This window comes from Hoplias malabaricus, chromosome 15, assembly GCF_029633855.1.
Source record: "Hoplias malabaricus isolate fHopMal1 chromosome 15, fHopMal1.hap1, whole genome shotgun sequence".
NCBI classification, from domain to species: domain Eukaryota; kingdom Metazoa; phylum Chordata; class Actinopteri; order Characiformes; family Erythrinidae; genus Hoplias; species Hoplias malabaricus.
The window spans coordinates 21,537,075-21,563,483 of record NC_089814.1 but is presented as its reverse complement, the minus strand read 5'-3'; the positions used below and the strand labels follow the sequence as shown (position 1 = coordinate 21,563,483).

Below are 26,409 nucleotides of genomic sequence, written 5' to 3'. Positions count from 1 at the left end.
ACTTGGTTCATTGGATGAGATCTAATTGCAATATCAGTTTTAGTACATCCCAAAGTGTTCAATGGCACTGAGATCAGGGCTCTGTGCAGGCCAGTAAAGTTCTTCCTCTTCAAATTCACCCACCCATGTCTTTATGGACTTTGCTTTGTGCACTGGGGCACAGTCATGCTGGAACAGAGAAGGGCCACAAACTATTCCCATATTCTGACGTCTAAACATTTCACTTCATTTGAACAAAGGCATTTAGGCCAGACTGCAAGTTAGAGCAGTGTGATTTGACACCCCCAGAACACACTTCCACTGTTCCATATTCCAGTGGCAGTGTGCTTTACACCACTGCATCCAATGCTTGGCACTATGCTTGGTGATTTAATACTTGCATGCAGATGCTTAGCCATGGAAAAACATGTCATGAAGCTTAATGCCAGAGGAAGTCTGTAACTCTGCATTTTCCGAGTCAGCAGTGAGTTGGCAATTTTTATGCACCATGTGCCTCACTGTGAGACTTCTAATTTTCAAAAATACCACTCACGTTTGATTGTGGAATATCAAGGAGGGAAGAAATTTCACAAACATACTTGTTGCAACTGTGGCATCCTATTACAGCAAAGTGTTTGAATTCAGTGGGTTCTTTAGAATGCCCCATTCTTTCACAATTTTTTGTATATGCAGGGCCAGGTGCTTGATTTAATGCCCCTGTGGCAGTGGGACTGAATTATACACCTGAATACAATATTTAGGAGTTGTGTCCCAATATTTTTTCCATATAGTGTGTAAACACTTTTAGAATATGATGCCTGAAACGCACTCCAAAAATTTGGCAGACAGTCATGTTATTTTATCTTTCCTTTTAATTACACTGTTTAATCATCTGGAATTTAGTATACCCCATGGTCATATTTTGCAAGTGTAATTTTGTGAATTCATGCTTGATACAAGATTTCAGTTGCACATGAAATGGGTCTGTGGTAATCATTGCCTGATTATCCTATTCATGGGGACTCTGAACCACAGAAAGGCCAGATATTTTCTTATCACTGTGATAAGAAGCATGACTTTTTTTATTCAGTGTCAATCTGAGGGCTCAAAATTCACACTCATTCAACACTGGTGTCCAGCCTTAGACTACACAGACTGGAATTTCTACAGATTTTCTAAATAATTTAACAGTATTAATTATGGTAGGTGATAACAGATCTAAATTCAGACCTGACTCTTGTTTAGAATTTTTCTGGAAATGGTGTTTGTAATAAGCACTGTGTATTTATACAACATCTTATAAACCAACTACTACTGCTATTAATATTGTTAACATTAACCTACACCTTCCTGGAGAAGAGCAGCTCTAGAACAGTTTGAGACCCTGCTTTGGAGAAATATTTATTATAGACTCAGTAGCAAGTCTTCAATCTGCAATTTGAAGACAAATTTACTCAGCATAAAGAACTAAAAAAGTCTCCAGCTTTATTCTAGGTCTTCTTAATTTGTTTCCATCATACAGAAAATAAATATTTTACAGGTGATTAGTCATATCTCTAACCAAACAATATTAAAAGTAGAGGTCCACTGGTGAAACTCAGGTAACATACAGAAGTGATGGTCATGTCTTATTGTAAAAGCTGATAAAATTATGTTACTGTATGCTTCTAAAAAGTAAAGGAACAAGCCCCAAGCATTTTCCTAGCATTGAGTTTGAACTATTTTTTCTGTCAGCTTACCAATCATGATGTTGGAGAAGGATGCTGTTTTTGCGAACTGTCGCTCAATGAATTTAGGCATGAATGTGGCCAACCCGGCAACCATGGCGGCTAGACTGACCTGGGCCAGCACCACCAAAAGATAGATGGGGTTCCTTAAAGTTCTCAGCATGACATGAGGAAATTCTATGAAAGACAAGCAAAACATTGGCATCTGCTATACTATATCCATGTTTTTTTTTTGTTTGTTTTTTTGTGATAATTTATATTTACACCAGACAAAGGTAATAAAACAGCTTAAATTTAGATAAACATTTCTAAATGCTTCTTCCATGCAGAATTTCCTGTCAGAGAGACATGGAATAAATATTTAGAAATGTTTTTCTATTAGGCATTGCTGGTCTGAGAGGCTGATCTCTATTTTGAAAGAAATTATGAATGGTTAATTGTATATATCGCATGGATATAATGTTGGTAATTTGACACCTGGTAAATGATCAAATGAAACTCACTTTGGTTAAAGGGCCCAACATATGCTCACGTTTGTTTTAACAAGTCTCACATGGCAATGTATGTCATATTCTCTATAATAGCTCCCAACCAAAATTCTAGCCAACTGCATCATGTGGGCAGTTTCCTGTGACCACTGAAGGACTAGAGAACAACCAACATAAGCTGCAGAGGTCTACAAAGTTGACCAAAATATGTAGGTGTTTACATGCTTTTCTACATTCTTCTCATAGGTGTCAGCAATGGAAACACCTTAACATAGCTGAATTTATTCATCATAAGGTGCACCTCCAATAGTCGACATATAGTGTTTTTTTAAAATAAGGTCTTTATTAGCAATATGTGACAGAATGAACTCCATAATTATCACTCTGCATAACAGTTGTGGCACACAGTAGCTTTGGATATTTAAAAAATATTTTCTTTGAAATCTAAGAAATTTAGAATTAAGAAATTCGAATTGAAAATCCAAAATGAATGTAACATTCATAATTCAAATGGTGAAATTTAATCTATGTGCACTAATACATGCTATAATTTCAAAGTCATTTTTATATAGCATTGCCTTTTCATTGAATTACTGAAGTAGGTCATGCTTTACGGATGTAGGGAGTGGCATGTTATTTCTGCTGTCGTAATTACTGCATGGGAGGTGAAGTAAATAGATGGTTTTCTTTTCCGGTTCTGACCATTACTGTAAACTTAAAAGGAAGATTGTTTGTTGACCCTGGAACAGCATTTTTACTGAAATGAGCTTTCAGTGCTGATGGTTTCTCAACCAACTATAAGCTAATGTAAGTCAATTGCAACCGAATGGATCCAGTTTGGGTAAATTTAAAGCCTTTAAATCTTACACAAATATTTTAAAGCTAAAGCCTATTTCAGCAGACTAGTCGCAAGCCCAAATTTAGACCAGACCTACTTTTGAGGAACTGGAGAAGAGAAAGTTCCTGTGCAATGTCTGATTCAGATTTCTTCTCTTGTATTACTTTCTGGACAGTTGGTTGAACTGGAATTCCTGTGGTTTCCTAAAGAGACAAACATAGCAATAATCATAATGAAACTAATAAAATGGTTTGTAATGTATAAAAGAAATGAAAGGGGTGTTTTCAGTTGCATATGTCATAACACAGATTTATTTTGCATCATTATTACTATGGGTGTATTTAGTGGTTTTCATTTGATTTCTCTATAGTACAACCATTTGTACAAATACAGTTAAATTCAGTTTTGTTTTGTTTTTTTTTCTTTTTATATTTTTTATAGATATATCATACTTTTATGCTTATATATATACTTTTATATATATATATATATATATACCCATATATATATATATAGACCATGAAACACATATTATAAAGACTGGGCAAATAAAACATTCTAAATTTGTGTACATATTGTATACACATATTACACACACATAAGATATGGATATTTGGTTTGTATGTAAATACATATACATGCATTTGTTTACTCATTAACTGAGAGTACTCTGGGTTTTTCATATTTGTTATTTGATGTTAGCAGCTTGTTAAGTGTGATGCCATGTGTGACGTTTTGCCATTTCCGGGTCCAATTGTGCCTTTGGTCCCATCACTTACATTAATAAGGCATGTGTTTATGTTACAAAGCTGAATATCTAAATCAATTATGTTATTTTGGCTCAGGGGTTCATTAAAAGGAATACATAAGTAAAATGAAGCAACGTCCCTTTGGCAGTACTGTTTGCACATTCGCAGCTCATTCTGATTCATTCTGTGTGATCTGTCATGCGGACTGAATGAGCTCTGGGAGCCGAGAAACCGCGGAGAGTGAGTGCCGTGTCTCCCGTTGCTCCATCTCTGGAAGTACAGGAGCTGCAGAGAGAGACATCTCCTGCTCACGGTCAGTCCTGGTGTTCTAACGAGTTGTACTATCGGTTATCTGATATAAAGCAACTAAGGATTGTAAAGAAAGGAGCTAGATTTTGTGCCGGTCATTATTTTCTTCATAATAATTTGTTATGGTCTGAAAAGCCACTAAATTTAGCGGGAAAAATCACTAACTTGTCTATACCAAGCAGTGGTTTGGACATGACGTTTCACAAGGTCGATACATCATGACTTAACAAGCAGATGTTTTATGCACAACCCCCCCCCCCCCCTTTTCCCTAATGTATAAATCTATTGACAAACAAGAATTAAAAAATGAAATTAAAACAATTAAAATAGTGTGATTAAAACCAGATTGAGATATGAAGCTCAGTTTTAGGCCATTTTTTTAGCTGGATTTGTAAATTTGATACATTTGGGGCAACTTCATATGCCAATTTGTACCAGCTGTGTGTGACATAACAGCTAAATACTGCTTCACCATGTTTAGTCTGAGCTCTGGGTTAGCTGCCCTGATTATAAGATTCTCAGAGACCTATTGGTTCATATTCTATAAACATATGAGGAATGTAATGCGTGCCCGATTTATTCAGTGATTTCAGACTTGTAGCAGCATTTTAAAGTCTGGACTAGTGTGCTGAGTCATTTTAGTCCTGGTTAAAACTCTAGCCACAGCAAACAGAATGACCTGGAGCTGTATATTTGTATTTTTAGAAAGTCTAGTAAAGAGATCATTACAGCAGTCCACACTGATGGAGATGAAGTATGGATGATCTTCCCCGGCTCTCCGGGACACTAGACCCCTAAATCTGGATGTATGTTTTAAAATTGTAGAAGGCAATTTTGTGATTTCTTTGATGTGGCTGGTGAAGATCAGTCACAGAGATCAGAGTTAAGGCATTTACTAACAATACCTCCATTCTGTTTATGGTCAAACTTAGTCATTTCTGATTTGTCTTACTCAGCTCTATTATTCACATATGTGAAGAGTCAAAGATGTTTTCAGTAAAAGTGGTGCAACAGTTAGAATCACTGGGACAGAGCTCTATTATGAGCTCCTGAGCAGCAGGAAGGCTTCCGAGGTGCCCAGGGAGCTGCTGGTGGTTAAGTACGTTGGTCAAGGGCACCAAAGTCATGAAAAGTATCCTTCACTTTCCCTGCCCTCAGTTTTGTGGCAATCAAACCAGTGACCTTTCAGTCCAAGTTATGCTTCTCTAATCATTAGGCCATGAATACTGCCATATAAGCAGGAGATTCTTCTGCACTGTCTATGCATAATATACTATGGCATCACATTGGTCTCATAATTGCCTCTTGGTAAATTAAATTAAATTTATTTTAAATGAGCTTTACACAGCACCATTTATTTTTTGTCAGAATCAAGCTTGGGTGTTGTAGAGAGTATGCCAGATGTAATAAACAGTGGCTTTTTCTTTATTTTTATATATTTTTATTTTTTTGCCTCCCCATCATCGTTAAATTGTCTATACCAAAACTCACAAATACATTTGGATACAATATTGTCCCCAAGAACATTATATAATATTATTTTTATATATAAATATTTGTATAGATTTATATGTTGGTAAAGGCACAACATCCTTGAACTCTTTAATCTGTTTAACTTTACATTTGTGACTGAGATAAAAGGGTAACTGAAAAAAAAAACGTGGGGTGAATGTGCTCACTACACTCAACCTCCCTGCCACCCAACCCCACTTCCACTAACCCCCCTCCACAATGTGCGTCAGTGCAACAGTTCCATGAAAACCCTCTCCCTGGCTTTCCATGGGAATCTAGTATGATAAGTCATCCATTTAGTTGAGCAAGAGCTGGCAAGCAAACTAAACATTCTAGTAAATGCTTGGACGTCTCCAAGTTACTCATATTACCTTTTATACTTTCACTTTCCCGCACAGCCAGACCAGCAAGAGTTTATATAACAAAGCTCTATCTCATATTTTTCACCACAAACATTGACCTGGCATGAATACAACAGCTAGAAGGGTAATGTCAGATCAGTGATCAGTTACAGCACTAAAACTAAAGTTTAACTAATCATGTTTCATTGAATTTCTATACAACAAGCTTGGTCTCCATTACAGTACATTCCAGCAAAGACTTTGTACTAATAATTAAAATGATTAAGTCTTATGTAGACATGGTAATTATTGGAAGAATTTAAAATAATTGATGAGAAAATGACATACCTCTGTTGTCATAGTTCTAGGGAAAAACAGATAAGGCAGGGAGGTGAGGAAAAGGAAAGTCCCAGCAAGAATAAAACCCAGCCACCAAGCTCCAACCCATCTTGGGTCATCTTTGGATATTGGATCTAAACACAGACAGGAAAATACCTGTAATAATCAGTAAAAAACCTGAAAATACAATACTCTTTAAGAAGGAATTAATTAATTACATGTGTTGTCATTGCATGTGTAACATACACATCCCTATATTTCGCTCTCAATATTTCGACATATTTTGAAAATGCTGGATACTCTTTACATTTGGCAAAAAGCTAATACTGAACAGATCAATAAAAACAGTCCAAAATTACACACATATTAATCATATTTTTAATCAGTGTATCATTACCTTGAGAACAAAACTTTTCATTTCTGTTATGTTTTTAAGGTAAATTGTCATTTGTGCTGTGTCAAAATGTTATGAAACAAAGGCCAATAAAAAGTTAAAATTAATGAATCTATTTACATTCATTTATATAAAAGTAAATTAACTTCGTTCCTTTTCCTCTGATAGTGACAATATATAATTAATCAATATCATGCAACAGGGAGTGATATTAAACCGAATATCATCATAGCTGCATTTTGATCATAGGCAAGAAGGGGCAATACTGTGGATATCTGAAGATACCTGAAGATAATCACAGCTTAAAAGTAAAACATTGAACATTTTCTAATGTTACCATTCCTTTTTTTTTTACACAGAAACAGATTCCTTGAATTGTCAATATATGCTATTCAAATTTAGGAGAAATATACAAAATCCCTTCCAATATTTTTAAAATATAAAATAATCTTCTCATTCATCTGTTGACAAATTGGATATCATCTAGCCATTTTGTTTCTCAAACAGGAACATGTAAACACTCCACTATGGCATTACCTCAGTAATCCTTTTTGAGGAGTAAAGACAATAAAAAGAGAAATCTTCTACCATGTTAGAACACACAGACAAGTCCATCCTTGCCTTATCTCATTATTCTTTTTCACATCAATATGTCAGTTAACATAATCATCCTGTATTCAGCTAACATGTTGAATCTTAGTTTTCCAAACATCCCCCCACTTAATCTCCCAAAGCTTTTGTTGTTTCAACCACTCGTGGCATATTCAGGCCCAGAAAGTTTCAACAGCCTTGACACCTCTGGTTTGAGAGGTTTAGAGGACTAGAACATGTACTTTACTTTTACCTTTCACACATCTGTTATCAACAAGTTTCTGTTCTCCATGTAAGTTATTTTATTTCCCTCATTCTGCTATTGACATTAGAAATATATGCTTTTGACTTAAAAAGGCCCCCTTTTTATAATCAAGGAACCAAGAATTCTTGATCTAGCTATAATTTCAAATACAGAATGTAGAGACACAGACTTTAACTGAGTTGAACAGTATTTGGCTACCTCTGTTACACAGAGGATAAATGTTCCTTTTTAAAACCTTGTGAAGATCTTTTATTAAAATATAATAATAAAAAAAATATTTCAGAACAACTTTACAGGCATAATTTATGTAGTTAACTGTTTAAAACATTTGTGCAGAATGTTTCACAAATATGGATGTTAAGATATAATTAACTTAAATGGAGATGGAAATTTTGTTTCTATATTTCAATGTATGTTACTGTAACATTTTATTCTTAGTAAATCTGAACCATGAAATTTCAACAGAGTGATAAACAATGCATAAAAACACAAAATTGAGATTTTGTTCCAAATTAAACATGACAATGCAATTTAACATACGATTTTGTTACGTTGGACATTTTCTACTACAGTGCTATGAACATTTTGTCATAGAATGATTCATTTGTCATGGAATTCTTTCAGATAATATTTGCCATTTTCCAATCATGTAAAAAAGAAAAAAAATGACAACCACAAAGGTATAAGATTTTGATTCTGACAGTAATGATACAAGGGTTTGCATGAAATGAAAGCTTGCAACTCACCCTCAGACAGTATGTTGAAGTCAACGTAGTAACTGAGCAGGCCTGACCCCATCAGGTAACCAAGTCCTGGTCCAATCACAGTCAAAGTAAACAGTATCCCTGTGGGATTTACACAGCAAAGCTGTTCATGAAGGAGATTCCATTGTAACTGAGAAACACACATTTGAACATGAGAATCACTCTTACCAAGATAGAAGGGTGAATTCTTCTTATTTGCATAGTCATCTATGTAGGAAATGCCAAAGGGTTGTATAGGAACCCCACCTATGCCCAGCAGCAGCTGGCCCAGGAGGAGAATGGGAAACACTGCATGGGGGGCATGACCCTCATTATCTGGGCATGTTTGATTGGATGCCTGGAGGTCTTTGCAAAGTCCAGAGACATCTCCCTCTGAGAATATCAATTAAAGGATATTAGTTGGAACAACAGAGAACAGCTTTCCTTATAAGAATTCAATAATCACAGCCATTTTATAAACCACAATATTTAAAAAGCAGAGGCAGTATCTGAAATACCACAACAAATAGCAAGATCTATTTAATTAAATAAACACAACATATCATGTCCTAATTATGAATTTTAAGAAACATGTATGATGCAATTATGTAATTGTTAATAAAGGTACATCATAGGTTTTACAGTCAAACTGCGTTCCCTCAAGGTACATTATATTCTCTTCTCCAGGAGGAGAGGTGAATATTGTTAAGCTTTCATTATAGAACTGTGTAAAATTCCTGGAGGTGAAATGTGGCATATGAAATCAACATAGCTTTAAAATATACAATTATTATGGCATATGTTCCTTGTTATATGTACCTTTGAGGGGACCATCACAGTGACAGTTTTTCTGAGATTGTATTCTTTCCAAATCTGATCCCAAAACTATGTGACAGGTGCAGTACATTATGTATATATTTTATCAACATTAAACCTTTTTGGGATAGAAGACCCAAATTACTCCAGTTCTGAAAGATGGAAACATATATCTAAAATCCTTGCAACCACCCATTGCACCTAAACTGTTTGATTAGCTGGATATTGTTTTTCAGTGAGCCAATTTTCATCTTAAAAGACTAGGCTGTTTTTATTGGGGGTGTCATTAATTTTCATGCATAATTACATTCACCTATTTAAGACATTTGTGGACACTTTCACAATGGATATGTTCAATGAGTCAAGAAATAGAAAATGTTTACAGAAATTGCCCATTCTTTTTATCTGCCAGGTGAGTAAAATAGATTGATTCTGTAGCCTAATATGTAGTCTATGGAATCCCACTCTGAGTCCAGTATACAATTTATTCATTCATTGTCTGTAATCGCATATCCAGTTCAGGGTTGCGGTGGGTCCAGAGCCTGCTTGGAATCACTGGGTGAAAGGTGAGAACACATTCACTCACACACTCACACCTATGGATACTTTTGAGTCGTAAATCCACCTACCAACATGTGTTTTTGGACTGTGGGAGGAAACCGGAGCACCTGGCAAAAATATGTGGATACGGCGAGAACACACCAAACTCCTCACAGACAGTCACCCGGAACGGGACTAGAACTCCCCACTCCAGGTCCCTGGAGCTGTGTGACAGCGATACTACCTGTTAAGCCATATTAATTAAGTCACACTGATACCCAGACACAGACGATGTAAGATTTTAAATTAGTTAAAGGTAGTTTGGAACATAGAAAGCGAATTCTGGAAGGCGACACCCAAGCAAAAGGTGGCTCTTCAGTATCATGGATTTTTCATGTTGCAAACTCCCATTTCAGAATGAGTGTATATTTACAACTAACACTGAAGCTGATATGATAAAAAAGTTTAACATCTAATCTTTGTACTGTGTTAAATTTTAATAGAGCTCAGAGTGGAGCTACAAACCTGTGCTTTCTGTTTTATTTGTATTTTATCTGATTACCTTTTTTAGACTAGGTTTTGTAAGAGATTTATCAGAAAAGAAAACATCACAGAAGATGTGTAGAAACCACTCACCATTTACATGATCTGCGTATTCATACTTTCCACTGATGAAGTGAGGCAGTGCTATGAGGAATGCAGCCATACTTGCTATTATTGCTCCAATCCCGATGCACCTGGGTCTGTGTACACGGCTCCCCAGAAAGCTCACAAACACGATGAGAACAGTGTTCCCTACCTGCAGGCACAGAAACAAACACCTGAGTACTGAAAATGAATTGCATTAAGCCGAGGTTTGCTGACGTTCGACCACTTGTGACCACTACGTGAGGTATTCTAAGCAGCACAAATAGACTTTTTATCCAAAAGTAAGTCCTGTGCTTTTGGAATTATTATTGTTTTAGGCAATGCTCCACTAGAGCAGTCTGAAATAAGCTTATGGACATGCTGAAAATAGCCACACATGGTGCTACTGTGTACTAAACAGCTGGTATTTGAAACATGCACAGACTAAAAACATATGTTTTTCTAGAGTATGTGGAGTAATTGACTCATGTCTACTTTCCCTGCTGGTTTTTGGTAGCAGGCAAACATGGTGTAGTATGAGGTTAAGCTGAATTCTGTTCAGCTATTTAAGCTTTTTCCACCCATGGTCCAAAAACACACATTGGTAGGTGGACTGGCTACCAATGAGTATCCATGTGTGAGTGTGTGAGTGCGTGTTGCCCTGTGAAGGGCTGGCGCTCCCTCCAGGGTTTGTTCCTGCCTTGCGCCCAGTGATTCTGGGTAGGATCCGGACCCACCGTGATCCTGAACTGGAAGCGGTTACAGACAATGAATGAATGAATATTTAAGCTGTTAACAAATGTGTTTTTACTTGATATTTTGACATTGACATTTTAGAATATTAATAATAGATATTTACAGTAGTTTGAAAGGAGTTGAAGCATAAATCAACTATTGTTCACAAGAAATTAAATGACTTTTGTTGGATTTGAACAGAAATACATTTTTTTAAGGATTAAATGTCACTGAGCCACAGAAACTTTAGTGAAGTCAAGTTATGTTGGGGCAGCACGGTGGCGCAGCAGGTAGTGTTGCAGTCACACAGCTCCAGGGGCCTTAAGATTGTGGGTTCGATTCCCTTTCCGGGTGACTGTCTGTGAGGAGTTGGTGTGTTCTCCCCGTGTCCGCGTGGGTTTCCTCCAGGTGCTCCAGTTTCCTCCCACAGTCCAAAAACACACGTTGGTAGGTGGATTGGTGACTCAAAAGTGTCCGTGAGTGTATGAGTGAATGTGTGTGTGTGTCTGTGTTGCCCTGTGAAGGACTGGCGCCCTCTCCAGGGTGTATTCCCGCCTTGAGCCCAATGCTCTGGACCCACCGCGACCCTGAATTGAATAAGCGGTTACAGATAATGAATGAATGAATGAAAGTTATGTTGGATAATTCATTCTGGATCTGGATCCAAGGTATAGAGATCCACTGATTCACAGTCCAAGGCTAGGGGCATTTTACCATTCTTGCAAACCTTTGTTATTGACCTGGTGACCTTAGACTGATGCTTTTCTGTGGTGGTTGTACAAGCTGTATGTGCACAACTGAGTACATGTGTCTACAAGGTTGAAAGTGAAGGAACTTTATTATAAGTAATGCAACTACAATCCAGAAATTACTTCAGGGACATAATTGTGTAGAATTTAGGTTTTCTCTGACCTGAAGAGGGTTTTGGTCAGTTGGAATTTAGCACTAATTTATCATTTTAGTGAGGAGTACAAAATTTGCTTACCTCATTAAAAGAAGCCAACAGTCCAGACTTCTGACTTGAGAGGCCATACCTTCTCTCTATGGTGGAAATGGAGCCTTTCAGATAGCCAGATACCAATAGCTGAGCAAGCTGCAGCATTCCATGGCACAGTACGAAGAACTGAAACAAAAACCAATATATGCTGTAAGTGTCTCAATAAGAAATAACTCTGAATTTCAGAAGAAACAAACACATAGACTCATATCTATGGAAGAGATATGTGTAATGTTCCAATTCCTAGAAACACCCTATATGATCATTATGGAAAACACCAGTGAAATGATAAAAAAAAACTAAAGTAACAAAATAACAAATTCCATGTACTTCTACTGAGGGCCAATGAATAAAAAAAGGTCTTTCTAATATAATATGATTGGAGATCATTTGAGTAGAACTTTCCCAGGGAAGTGCTACAAAGAAATGCTTAAATGCTACAACTGAGTGTATTAATGTAACTTTATATAAAATTTGTTAAAACACCTGTATCTTGCCAACCTAGCATGACACTGCCTGTCTATCCCAACTAATTATTTTGACAAGTATTTTCATCTCTGAGTCTAATACCATCGCTAGGCTCACAATCAACCATTATGGCAGGCTATTTTATGTCATTTTAATTGATATAGTAATTTATGTAGTGGGGCAGCATGGTGGCGCAGCACATAAGAGGTTGATTTGGTCTCCCTGTGTCTGATGGGTTTCCTCTGGGTGCTCTGTTTCCTCCCATGGTCCAAAAACACACACTGGTAGGTGGATTGGCGGCTTAAATGTGTCCATATGTGTGAGTGAATGTGTGAGTGAGTGTGTGTCGCCCTGTGAATGACTGGCACCTCCTCCAGTGTGTGTTCCTGCCTTGCACCCAGTGATTCCAGGTAGGCTCTTGACCAACCACAACCCTGAACTAGATGAGAGGTTTCAGACAATGAATTAATGAATTTTTAAGTAGTATGTAACTACATAAATTCATAAATGCACATTTCTCTGCCAGTTCTCACAAGTTTGTCTGGACAGAATGTTGAATGGAATAGCATTCTGTGCAGTGTTGGTTGTAAAGTGTCCTTGGGTGTCTAAAAAGGCATATATAACTATGCATCTATGTAACTATAAATAAATTAATTAAATAAACCAATCTGCCACGTTTCTTTGAAAATATGTGACATTTGTGATCTTTGAAATGGAGGCCTGTGAAAATAAAAACTTATTAAGTAAAATAAGGATTTATTATGCTCATATGTATTGTGTAAGGGAGACATTATCTGAACTGCTCTGCTCTTAACCACACCTTTCTCTTTCAAGATTGCCAGTCAAGCACGCAATCTATTTATGTGCCATGACAACAAATACAGTAACAGAATTCAGAGTGTCAGAAAGTACAAAAACAACTTTTACCCCAGATCATTGACAGTATCATCTTTTGTACATGTCACATCTGTTACACAAATGTGAAAAAATGTTAAGTTGTCATATATAATCATTAATAAATGTAAAAACAAATAGCACAGTGTTGTGACTGCAATACAAAAATCTCAATAGCTTATTCTATTGATTATGATTATATTAATATCATTTTACCATTTTAATTTTCCTCCATTGTCTGAAGAACAAAGTGAGGATATGTACTGAATGTCAGGAAAAAAACAATCCTCCCGACACACAGTTCAGGAAATGTAGGTGGGTTAAGCTTTTCTGCAGTGTTATGACAGTAAGGAAGCATTCTAGCTGTGTTTCAAACTCATTGCCTTTCACTGTGAAGTCCAATATACAGCATTCCTTGGGGTTTGTTTAGTTTAATGATTTCCAGGCTACCCTGTTTACTCAGTAACAGATACATTCACTTTCACTTTTTAAGTATATTTTTGACAGCAAAAGACTCTTTTAGCTATTTAATGTAGTTATTAATCTATTTTTTCCCTTTTTTGGTATGTATTGCATTACTGACATAACCTGAAATACTTAGCAGCACCTCTCCCTTTTGAGGTCTGGTGTTTAATTTAAGACAAACAATATCCAAAAACCAGAAGAATCAAATCTAACAAATAGTAGCTCTTACACCAACAGATTTATATATATATATATATATATATATATATATATATATATATATATATATATATATATATATATATATCCTATATTTGTTTGGAAAACTTACCTTGATGTTATAAAAAATGTTTGGGACCCTGCAAGATTTCACCCTCTGTGGGTTTCCTTGTGGACCTGTAGCTGTCATTGCTTCTTCTTACCAAGTCACAGCCTGAGAAACACAACAAATATTAATATAATCTCTCATCTATCACAGAGAACTAAGCTAAATAAGGACATTGGGTATACTTGTACTTGGTAATCAGAGTTGCCCTGCTAGATTTTGGAATATTTGTGCTTTATTATGTTCCTATATTTTTTAATGTTTTGCCTTGCCTGATTAGCCAGGTGAGAACAACTAGAGAAAGAGTCGGTGTATTTATGTATTGACTGAGCATGTGTTGGGATCATTTTTTTCCATTGCACTGAAATAATCTGTAGGGAAGTTCCACAAGGGGTGCTATTCGCTGGTTTGCTTTAAGGACACTATGTCCTTGTGTAATTATATATTTATAATTCAATTCTCTCTCCAACTTTGTTATTGACATTTTCATTCAATTGTTAGGTCTCCTCTAATTATACAATGCTACATGCTTCCTCCAAGAAAATAAGCTTGTCATTGCATTTCTTTTTTTGTTTGGCAGCCCAATGTGCTTTACAGACAGCACATTGTCTTGCTCTGGTCTGGCTCATATTCCCCACTTTCATTTTTACTTAAGCAGTCTGCTATTTGATAGGTGGGGGAGAGTTTGTTCACAGGAATTGTGTCATATGGTCAGTTGGTCAGCAATAATGCATCTTTGCCCAAAGTGACCACATCTAAATATTGTCTGGAGAACATTAACATAATGAAAAGGTGAATGAAAACACACTGAATACATTTTGTCCTTCATTAATTTTCCCCCAGGAAATCATTTAGCAGTTGATTCATAACTGTAATAATAATAATATTTACTGTATATAGTGCTTTTAAGGATACTCAGAGTCACTTGTCACCTTAAAGACAATCAGAGGAAACAAACATGCATAGGAACATTTAGAATAAAATGCAATTCAATAAAAAATATAACAAAACTAAACCATATATTAAAAAGCAGAACTGAAAAGCTGAGCTGTGAAAATAGACAACATTAACTCATACATTACATACAGATCTGAAAAGAGATTTAAATATGGACAGATCAGAAGAATAGCTCTCCTGTGCACTAGATTTAACTACTGTTGGAAATAACACAATTTACTCAAACTGTAGCTGACTACCTCCAGAGCAACTTATGGACCAAACTTGACCTGTGTTCGTTCTAGTCAAGTGTTTCATTATGTTCCGGCATTTTGCTGTATTTGGGTCACATTCTTTATTTGTTTAGATTGCTATGTGTTTAGGTTCTCATGTTTTTCATCTACAATGCCCCACACATGTAAACGTTTGGATAATCATGTGACTTAGCTCTCATACCAGGGTTTTTGTGTTTTGTATATTTAATTTGGTTAATTTTGTCATCTTGTTCTCCTAAGATTTATTCTGTATTTGATGCAATTTCCTGTGTTATAGTCTGTTTAGTTAGTCTCTCTGGTTAATTTTATTTCCCATTCCATTTTTGTTTATTCCTCATTCCTTTTTGGGGTGGTAATGTCAAGATCTTTTGTTTAATTGGGTTCTTGACTTTTGTCATATTTAAGTCACGTTCTCTGTTGGTTTAGGTTGCCATGCACTTAAGCTCCCTTGTGTGTTGACTACCAGACATGGTTACATGGTTGGTCATGTAACTTAGCTCACAGGTTCTCTCCATTGTCTTAAGTGTTTAAGCTCTGTGTCGCTGTCTTTGTTGTGTCACTTTTAATTTTGTCACCTAGTTCAGTTTGTGTACTTTTGTAGATGTTCTTGTGTTTCTTATTGTCCCTGAGTTTCTCTAGTGTTCTGTTTCTTTTGCCTATGCCATGTTTGTTTTTGTTGTGTTAAAATGCACATATATTTACATGAAATGACACAATGACTTGATGTAAAAATTGAAGAGCATTGAAGAGAAAATGTCTTTTAATTTCAATATGAAAAAATAAATATTGCTTAAAGGTTTTTTCTGCACACTGAAAAACATACACCAGCTTGCTTTGATAAATTACTAATGAGAATTAATATCACATTCTTTATAAAACATAATTCATTTGTTATGACACTAAGTGGTTAATAGTTAAAAAAAACCTGCCATTGACAGCAAACAGAATGGATGATTTTAGATATATTTTAACAGAATTAAAGATAGAAAAAATAGTCACAGCAGCCAAAATCTAACGCAGCATATATAATGTGGCATGAATTTGTTTTTACTTTTTAGTGTCAGAATATTCTCTTAGAAACTGGCAAAGCTAAAGCATGCACATGTGAACATAAACATTCCCAATTTGTTGTCAAACTGTTCTCAAAACCTTTACAAATGTAGATCAAATGCCACTGCCAGTGTTTATGCATTATGTTTCTTTCTGCCAACATGTTCCCCAATGGGAAGCTTAATTACATTCCCTACAGAATGTCTCAGATTACATGCACTCCTGCATGTTCTCTAGCTTTCTAAAACTTTAGGTTTAAGAATGTCTCTTATACAGAATTAACTGTAAATCAATATTTAAAAATTATTTGCATTAATATAATTAGTAATTATAATGTATAATTTGTAGTAATTATTTAAAAATTGCACATTTTACCCTAAGGTAATAAGTAAATATAATCATTAATTATTGCAACTCAATATCATGTGTTTAAAAAAATGAGATCAGCATAAGTGCACTTACTTGGAGTTGCTGAGTTGTAGTCTATCCTGCTTTCACTTTGAGGAAGTTTTCCACAACTTTAACAGGCTGCAATGGGCGGGCTTTTTTTCTTTTCTTTTCTTTTTTTTTTTTTTGGCACAGTGTGAGCTTTACAAGATTGAAAGGCACATCTGTTTCCTTTTAATCTTGCGCATGTTTTAAAAGGATAGTCATGTCTATGATACAGCAAATACTCATTGACTTAGACAAAAACATTTTTATTTAGTTCTTATGGAGTATATTGCCCCTACTACACATTTGATAAGGGGTAAGAGAACGTTTTTCATTCTTCTATTCTCCAAAGTAGTGCTCTGTCGGTTAATGAATAGTGACTGGTGCAAATTAAATCCCACTCAGTCCGGGGTGGTGAGGGTAGTCTTCCCTTGGTCTCTTCTCAGTCTCAGTAAGAACTGGTCGGGTCCAGTGAAGAATACCATTGGAAGCTCCACAAACTTTTGAGTGATTGCTGAACATGAGAGCGGGATAGGTATATGGTTCCACATATTATGTGGTGAATGCAAAGGAAGCAAGAGCCATCCATTTTCACCACAAACATCAAGGCTTCTTATAAAGCTAGCACCATCTTAATATACATTTTAAACTGATCTCTATACCTCAGGTGGTGGTCTAAGATGCATTTTAGCCAGATATCCAGAAGTGTTGCATTATGTTTAATGAATCTGGGCATGTTTCAGACCAACCACAGCCCTGATCAGGATGAAGCAAACTATCAAAGGACAACCCACAAAACCATTAATTCACTCTCTTATGTAAGCAATTGCATGTCCCACCTTGATAAATAACATTTCCAGCACGCACTGATCAATGGAAAAGCATCTGTTTACCCAATAACTCTATAGAAATGGACACCAATGTTGACCTTTATGCCTCCTGTAAGCAAATAAATAATCTGCCTAAAAGAACTAGCACAGAGCACTGACCCCTGGGACATTTCAACACACATCAAATGGTGCACTCTGTGTACCTCTACGTTTTCTGACTACAAGAGGACAAAATAAATGCAGTCTTTGTATACATCTTTATTTTATGGATGTCAATTTAACGTCACAATAAAGAAGATTATGTAATTGGTAGAGTGAGCATCTCACTGAACACTCTCACTTTCTCTCTCTCTCTCTCTCTCTCACTCTCTCTCTCTCTCTATCTATCTATCTATCTATCTATCTATCTATCTATCTATCTATCTATCTATCTATCTATCTATCTATCTATCTATCTCCCAAGATGATAGTAACACTAAGATGATTGGGAATCTGGGCCCTGGTTATTAGTTTTATAACACTGCCCTCTGGTGGAAATTTCCCATCTGAACAATGTGTGCATCAGTGAATAAAAAACGATATTCTGTCTTATTTCTCTACTGTTGAAGTTACATATATATATTTTGAACAGGAGAAAAGAAAAACTGAATATGTCACTGTCCAATTAAAACATATATCTCTCAAAATAGCAAATATCCCTCACTTTACAATAGAAGGGAAAAGCCTCCTTAATGTTCGATGGAAGTCAATGTAAAAAGATTATATTCCAGCCAATTTTGGAGAATATCTATTTGTTCATCATCATGAAATTTTCACACAACGTGAAGGACAGATGTGTTCATATGATGTAGTAAAATAATATTTTGTTGTCCACATTAATACATTGGCCAAACAGCAATTATATAGCTAGCCTAAGAGACTGGCTCTGGCACATGTGTGTATCAGAGATAATGTTGTATTTTCATTTGGTTCATCCTTGAGAAAATAAAATTTCTCTCCTCTGGATTTAGACATTTAGCCTCAGCCACTCTCCTTAATCTCCTTAGAGTATAGAATTTAAAACTTACTTGTAGGTCTAATAACTGATCCCTGTTTTCAGGGATCAACTTGATTTTATTTTGCAAATATTAACATATTTTAAATTTGACACCTGCATCACCTCAAAAAACAGGGACAGATTCATATTTACTACTTGGTTATATCACCTTTCTGTTAAATCACCTGTTTAATCCTTTGGAAACCAGGGATACAAATTGTTAAAACATTGCAAATGGAATTTTTGTCCATTCTGGCTTATTATAAGACTTAAGGTGGTCAGTGGTTAAACGCCGTTGACTGATTTTCCTTTTTATGATATGCCATAGAAGACATATATAGACTGCAGGCAGCTTAGTCAAGCACATACATTCTGTATGTTTTTAAAGCACTTACAGAATGAGGCCTTCTACTGTCTTGCTGAAAACTACTGACTCCCCAGGATTTAAAAAAGACCTTGATGGCAGCTTGTGAGTGGATTTACATTTAAACCAAAACATATTGTATTTGTAATCTGAAGGCATACATCATTTTTCTAATGTATATTTATTACAGTGCAATTTCAAAAGGCAAGTTACATGAGTAAATTAGGGATATTAGTTCACACATTTTGCATTTGGCTTCGTTTTGTAGTTTTCAGTCATTCAGATCAGCTTGTACAAGTTATTATGAAGAAACTTTGATTCAGGCACAGCACACGTTTCTAATGTTTTGTGGACTATTTGAGGTAAGATTAGGCCCAAAGAACACAGCTGTCTAGCCTATGTACACATATGACATGTGGCTTTCTCCTTGTGTGATAGAGCTTCATGTTGCATTTCTTGATGTGTTGGTAGATAGTGTTATGTGACAAGTGTTTTTCAAAGAGGTCCAAGCCCATTTGGATATATTTATCACAGTAGCATCACAGTTTCACATGCCATGCTGTTTATTGTGGAACGTGTTCAGATTTAAATGTGTCTTGAGTACTCTATGAACTTTTCAGTCTTACTTTCCTCTTTCCCAATTTTTATTGATCTGATACATATTGATGCAGCTCTTGTAAGTATATACTTACTTAAGAATAATTGACATATTTCTCTTGTTAGTTTGTGTTTAATTGTACTTGTACTGAAACCCCAACCCATTTTATTCTGATTAATAAACATCTGCTTTTGTGTAATATGTACAGTACTGTGATGCTGCAATTTCCTTCCAGATCAATAAAGTGTAATCTTATTTACAAAATAAATATTCAGTTGTTCATTGAAAACATTGGAAATATTCTGCTTTCTGAATTAACCCAACAGATTCCGTGAAGTCCAAATTTGTGATTCCCATACATAGGACTATAAAATCTCAGCTGATCTTCATGTCCACTTATTCCATGTCAGGGATGTTAATCAATTTCTGCAGTTTAAACAAGACAAAAATATGTAGTTTATAATGAAGAAAAAGATAAATACATCATATTCAGAAATCATTTTCTGCAGCTAATTTTATTGCTGTTAAAGAGAAACAGTAATTTATCTCTTATTTCTTTGGTGTTGAGACCGTATATGAGTGGATTTAGAATGGGAGGAAAGACTAAAATGGATATGCCCACAGATCTCCGCAGGTAGGGAGACACCTGACTGAATCTGTGAGACAGGACTGAGAAAGTTGTGGTGGCTTGAAACACAATAAACACCACCAGGTGTGTTGCACAGGTCCTAATGGCCTTACTTTTTGTGTCAGTCTGCTTATTAAACAGACAAGTCTTTAGAATTTGAATGTAGGTATATATTACCACAATGGTGGATACTCCCTGCAGTAATGCAGTCACAACCAGCCCATACAGATTATTTACAGTGGTGTTGTCACAGATCAATTTCAAAATAGAGGGATTGTTACAATACATATCAGCAATAACAGTTTGACAGAAGCTGAAAGGGGTCAGCATCAGAAACAAAGTCCCTACTAAGGCCACATCAGTAACCCATATGCCCACAATCATCCTCTTCAAGTTGCCAGGGGTCATAATAGCATGGTAACTCAATGGCTGGCAGATGGCTACATAGCGATCATAAGCCATGACAGTAAGGATGATGAGAGCTCCACCGCAGTAGAGGTGAACCACCAAAGCCTGGAACACACATGCTGGGAGGGAGATGCTGCGGTTCTGCAAGTGGATGGTGGCAATGAGCTGTGGAAAGAGAGCTGTCGCTCCCATCAAATCATTGATTGGCAGATTGAAAAGAAGAATGTACATAGGCTTGTGGAGATTGTGGTCCAGAGCTATGGTCAGCAAAATTGTGAGGTTGCAGGAGAGGATTAAACAGTAGGCAATGACCCCCATGATGAAAGTGGGCAAGATACCAGTTTGAGGGATGTCCAGAGATTCCATGCCCAAAAGCAAAGAAATGCTAGAAGAGTTTGATTGCATTAGATATGCTTAATTAGTTTGAATTACTTTAAACTTTAAATGAATTTCATGAGAATACCTAAAAAAGTAAATTAAAAGAAAATATTTTGTTAAACCTAAATATAATCCATCTAGAATAACATTGTGTCCATCCACATTAGTGCAACCATAATCCCACATCCAAAATGCATGGGCTTTTATTTCTGTCTTCCACTTTAGACATTGTCCCTGAGAGACAAAATTCATCAAAGGCATTGGGGACAGAAATAGAAAACGTTACTTAGCCACCTCATGATAATTCATTCTTATAGACACAAAGGAAAAAGTGACTTTAGAGTCTAGTTACTAACAATGACTATCTGGAACAACCCAGCGCAGGACTGCTACCTCCTGCTTTGTGTAAGGAGGAACAGAAGGAACAGTGTCAGCACCCTGCAAAATGACCTCTGTTTTAATGTTATTTTGTTCTCAACGCATTCCACTATATAATCAATAAAGATTTTCAACTGGAATTTACTGAATTAATTTACTTGTATTTTGCTATACATGGTGAAGTGGCCTGTGGTGTTTTATGGCCACACCACCCTTAAAAAGGCAATGTCTATGTGGGGAACTGTAATTCTCTCTGGTTTCACCTTTTAAGGTGAAATGTATGTTTGAGGAGAAAAATGACAATTGTTTGTATGTGGCTGAAGTTTAACTTGTCTTTTTAAGTTTTTATACACTTTGACAGTTTGATTTACCATAGAAACTCAGTTGTAACTTGAGTTATTTAGATTTGTTGACTGCTGGCATAAATTTATTTGTTTTATCACTATTAAATGTATACAATAGCATAATATATACACAGAGCAAATTTTTTTTGTGGTACTTTTGCCTGCTCCTTATTTATTCTAGTGGTTATATTTATGAAGCAATGTTACTCTAACATATTAAAAAGTATTCTGCTGTAGCATTCAGTCTTTGATTAGTGATGAATGATATCGGAGTGAAAGTATTGACAAATGATAGCTTTTATTTTGCAAGTTTTCAAACTGACATCTTTATTTTATACCAGAAGGAGACAGGATGATCAAAAAAAAAAGACTGATGAATGTGTAGAAAAAAATTGCCTCAGATTCTTCCACATCTGGCAGTGCAGAGAAGCACAAAGGCCTTAAGGTCTTGTTTCTGTACTACTGTATTGTAGAATTAATATGTTGCTATAGGTCTACTAGTATTTATGTTTGTTTTATTGTAACATTCATTTATTTATTATTCATATTTTTCTTAGTTTTAAAGAGTTTTAAATCTATAATTTAATTTGTTACATTAAAAAGGTGTTTAAAGCTGTGACTAATCTCTGTACGGAACAGTGAGCTAAATAAATGTGGATGACAATTTTCTCATGAGACACCTTTCATTTTATATACAGGTGCTGGTCATAAAATTAGAATATCATGAAAATGTTGATTTATTTCAGTAATGCCATTCAAAAAGTGAAACTCATTCATTACACACAGACTGATATATTTCAAGTGTTTATTTCTTTTTTTGGATGATTATAACTGACAACTAATGAAAACCCCAAATTAAGTATCTCAGAAAATTTGAATTAGAAGGATTTTTAGAAATGCTGGCCAACTGAAAAGTATGAATATGAAACGTTTGAGCATGTACAGCACTCAATACTTAGTTGGGGCTCCTTTTGCCTGAATTACTGCAGCAATGCTGCATGGCAATGGAGTCGATCAGTCTGTGGCACTGCTCATGTTTTAGGAGAGCCCAGGTTGCTCTGATAGTGGCCTTCAGCTCTTCTGCATTGTTGGGTCTGGCGTATTGTATCTTACTCTTCACAAAGCACCATAGATTTTCTATGAGGTTACGGTCAGGCAAGTTTGCTTGCCAATTAAGAACAGGGATACCATGGTCCTTAAACCAGGTACTGATTGCTTTGGCACTGTGTGCAGGTGCAAAATCCTTTCGGAAAATGAAATTTGCAACTCCATAAAGTTGGTCAGCAGCGAACCAACATCAGCAGATGACATGGCACCCCAAACCATTACTGACTGTGGAAACTTTACACTGGACCTCAAGCAACATGAATTCTGAGCCTCTCTTCTCTTCATCCAGACTCTGGGACCTTGATTTCGCAGTCTTTGTGAACATTTTTGAATGGGTTTTGTTTCACAATCCTCTCCAGTGTATGATTATCCCTATTGCTTGTACACTTTTTTCTACCACATCTTTTACTTCCCTTCGCATCTCTATAATGTGCTTGGACACAGTGCTCTGTGAACAGCCAGCCTCTTTACAATGACCTTTTGTGTCTTGTCCTGCTTGTGTAAGGTGTTAATGTTGTCTTTTGGACAACTGTCAAGTCAGCAGTCTTCCCCATGATTGTGGAGCCTACAGAACTAGACTGAGAGACCATTTTAAGTGTTTTGAGTTAATTAGCTGATTAGAGTGTGGCACTAGGTGTCTTCAATATTGAACCTTTTCACAATATTCTAATTTTCTGAGATACTGAATTTGGGGTTATCATTAGTTGTCAGTTATAATCATCAAATTAAAAGAAATAAACACTTGAAATATATCAGTCTGTATGTAATGAATTAGTATAATATACTAGTTTCACTTTTTGAATTAAAATACTGAAATAAATCTAATTTTTCATGATAGTCTAATTTTATGACCTGCACCTGGTCATGACCTGCTAATCTAAAATCTTTTTTATTTTTATTTTTTTTGTGTACAATGTGTTTTAAGTTAAAATGTTATGAAAATAATGATGAATTTGTCAATGTTTGTCAGGATATCTTAACTAATGTGTACATCAGCTAAGGACATAGCAATATGGGAATTCCAAATCCAAACTTATACATGTACATATCTGCCGATTCCAATATACACATGTTTTCTGGCATAAAATATGTGTTGGTTTGAAATAACAGCAAAATCAAGGCAATTATCTGCAGATACAGAATTTGTAAATAGCAATTTTCTGTCAATGCTGTTTTAAATCCGATATCATTGTACATCACTAATATTGGCATCGGCATATACGTACATTTATCATTTCGGATATCGCCCAGAATTCCCATATCGGAGTATTCCTATCTGATTACATTCAATTCAGTATTAAATTGTAAACCTTTGAAGGAGCTCAAACTAAATCTTTTAACAAATCATTAAGCATTTGATTCTTCAAGGAATTTGAAGACTACAGTTACTAGGGCACTAAAAGTTTGGTCATTTTAAATGTATGAATGAGTGTAGCTTTTGTTGAAATAGAATTTATTCATGTGTTGTTGATTTGTTAGATACACATCATCATTTTATTCATTGCTGCGGTTCTCAAAACATTTTAGACCATGTATACGTAATTCTTGCTTGTTTCTCTCTATTTTTACTTCTAGATTTAGTCCTTCTGGCCTCCAGAGTATTTCTTGGGCTTGGTCTCAGCTTGTTTTTCTCATTCCTGCTTTGGCATTTGTAATAAATTTCACGTTGTCCGTTCCCACATTCCATTACAGACGCAATGAACTATGGTGTATGCCTGTGTTGTATGTTATTTTTTAACACAAAAGTATTTCCTTAAAGCATGATTATAAACTCTAAAACATTATGTAATTTACATATTTCAGTTATTAATAAATTCCTTATTTAATTTGTGAATTTTTTGAGGTTTCATTCTGAGAAACATTGAAATAGAGAAAACCCTTAAATCACACCACCAAGTGAGTACTAGTTGCTTTTGTTTAGAAACTAGACAAGCCTAGTTTAGCCAGACTGCCATTAGCCATAAAGCCAGTGTCATAGAGGTGTTTCTGGCATTTCAAAACCAGGAAAGCCCAAAATACATCCCCTTGTCATTGGAAGGTCTGGAGAAGCTTTCATATCAAATCAAATTTATTTATATAGCGCTTTTCACAACTGATGTTGTCACAAAGCAGCTTCACAGAATTCCAGTAAGACAAAGATTTGACATGAAATGTAAAAACAAATGTAAAACCCTCAAGTGAGCAAGCCAGGGGCGACAGTGGCAAGGAAAAACTCCCCCAGCTGAGGAAGAAACCTTGGGAGGAACCAAGGCTCACAAGGGGTGACCCATCCTCCTCTGGTCAATCTACTGGTGATGATAGTTAGTAGTCCATGAGAACTTCAGTGTAGGGACAGCTTCAAGGCACTTGGTGGTTGCTGGAGCGTGGGCAGCTGGTCTGAAGCGTGGAGGTCATCGACAGTCATCCATCAATGTCCAGACAGACAGGTGGGCAGTTGTTTACTCGGAAAGATGTAAAGGGATGGAATTAGTTTTGAACTGTTTTGTGTTTGTAAAGTAGAAAATATGAAAATTTCCAGAGTGTGGCTAATGACTCCGGCAGATCTGACTATGACAGCTTTAACTAAAAGGAGAGAACCTGGAGGACACACAGACACGGGAGCATCCTGAAACACTGGCATCCCTCCGCTCCACCGTCAACAAACCTGAGTGATCGCGAGAAGCGACGGGACGACAGCACCAGGGTCTCAGTTTACTATAATTCCCTGTGTCCATGGACCCCCCGGATCTGCCGCCTTTATCTATGGGGGAGCATTAGCTACCAAAAGATAAACTAAACAGATGTGTTTTTAGCCTAGATTTGAAGATTGCGACTGTGTCTGAGTCCCGAACATTTTCTGGAAGATCATTCCAGAGTCTGGGGGCTTTATAAGAAAAGGCTCTTCCCCCAGCTGAGGCCTTCTGAATTCTGGGAACAATTAAAAATCCAGTATTCTGTGATCTGAGTGAACGTGGAGGCTCATAATAGGAAATTGTATCTTGAAGATATTCAGGAGCAAGCCCATGTAGAGCTTTATATGTTAATAACAAAATTTTGTAGTCAATGCGGAATTTAACAGGCAGCCAATGAAGTGATGATAAAACTGGGCTGATATGTTCAAATTTTCTAGTTTTAGTGAGGACCCTAGCTGCAGCATTTTGAACTAGTTGAAGTTTTCTTAAATTGCTGGTGGTGCATCCTGACAGTAGTGCGTTACAGTAGTCAAGCCTTGAAGTAATAAAGGCATATACTAATGTTTCTGCGTCCTGAAGGGATAAGGCATTTCTAATCTTAGCAATATTGTGAAGGTGTAAAAAAGCTGTCCTAGTGATACTACCTATGTGTTGATCAAATGATAAATCGGGGTCAATTATGACACCAAGATTTTTTGCTGCTGAACCAGGTTTAATTGGAGAGTCAGCGAGATTTAAAATTAAATCTGATCATTTATTTTTTGCCACTTTTGGACCCAAAAGCAGGACCTCTGTTTTGTTGCTGTTTAGAAGGAGGAAGTTACGCAACAT

General features: G+C 36.1%; 2 protein-coding genes across 2 annotated transcripts in view; both read right to left on the bottom strand.

The window, feature by feature from the left end:
- slco2b1 (solute carrier organic anion transporter family, member 2B1) overlaps positions 1-16,913 on the bottom strand; it is a 31,935-nt gene extending 15,022 nt beyond the window's left edge. The window contains exons 1-9 of the mRNA XM_066645953.1: positions 16,866-16,913; positions 14,149-14,250; positions 11,979-12,116; positions 10,268-10,430; positions 8,465-8,668; positions 8,279-8,377; positions 6,292-6,416; positions 3,130-3,235; positions 1,719-1,883 (exon numbers count right to left, since the gene is read on the bottom strand). Of these exons, the coding sequence (XP_066502050.1) occupies positions 1,719-1,883; positions 3,130-3,235; positions 6,292-6,416; positions 8,279-8,377; positions 8,465-8,668; positions 10,268-10,430; positions 11,979-12,116; positions 14,149-14,226 (1,078 nt within the window). The 5' untranslated portion in view covers positions 14,227-14,250; positions 16,866-16,913. The remainder of the gene's footprint in view (positions 1-1,718; positions 1,884-3,129; positions 3,236-6,291; positions 6,417-8,278; positions 8,378-8,464; positions 8,669-10,267; positions 10,431-11,978; positions 12,117-14,148; positions 14,251-16,865) is intronic.
- A 3,246-nt stretch (positions 16,914-20,159) lies between these two features.
- On the bottom strand, positions 20,160-21,104 carry LOC136667933 (olfactory receptor 52L1-like). Its single transcript, XM_066645109.1, has one exon. It carries the CDS (start codon positions 21,102-21,104, stop codon positions 20,160-20,162), a length of 945 nt encoding a protein of 314 aa, XP_066501206.1.
- Between the last annotated feature and the right edge of the window lie 5,305 nt (positions 21,105-26,409).

Bases quoted from the DNA above. Each gene is read 5' to 3' on its own strand.
- LOC136667933 (XM_066645109.1), bottom strand. From the start codon at position 21,104: ATGCAATCAAACTCTTCTAGCATTTCTTTGCTTTTGGGCATGGAATCT.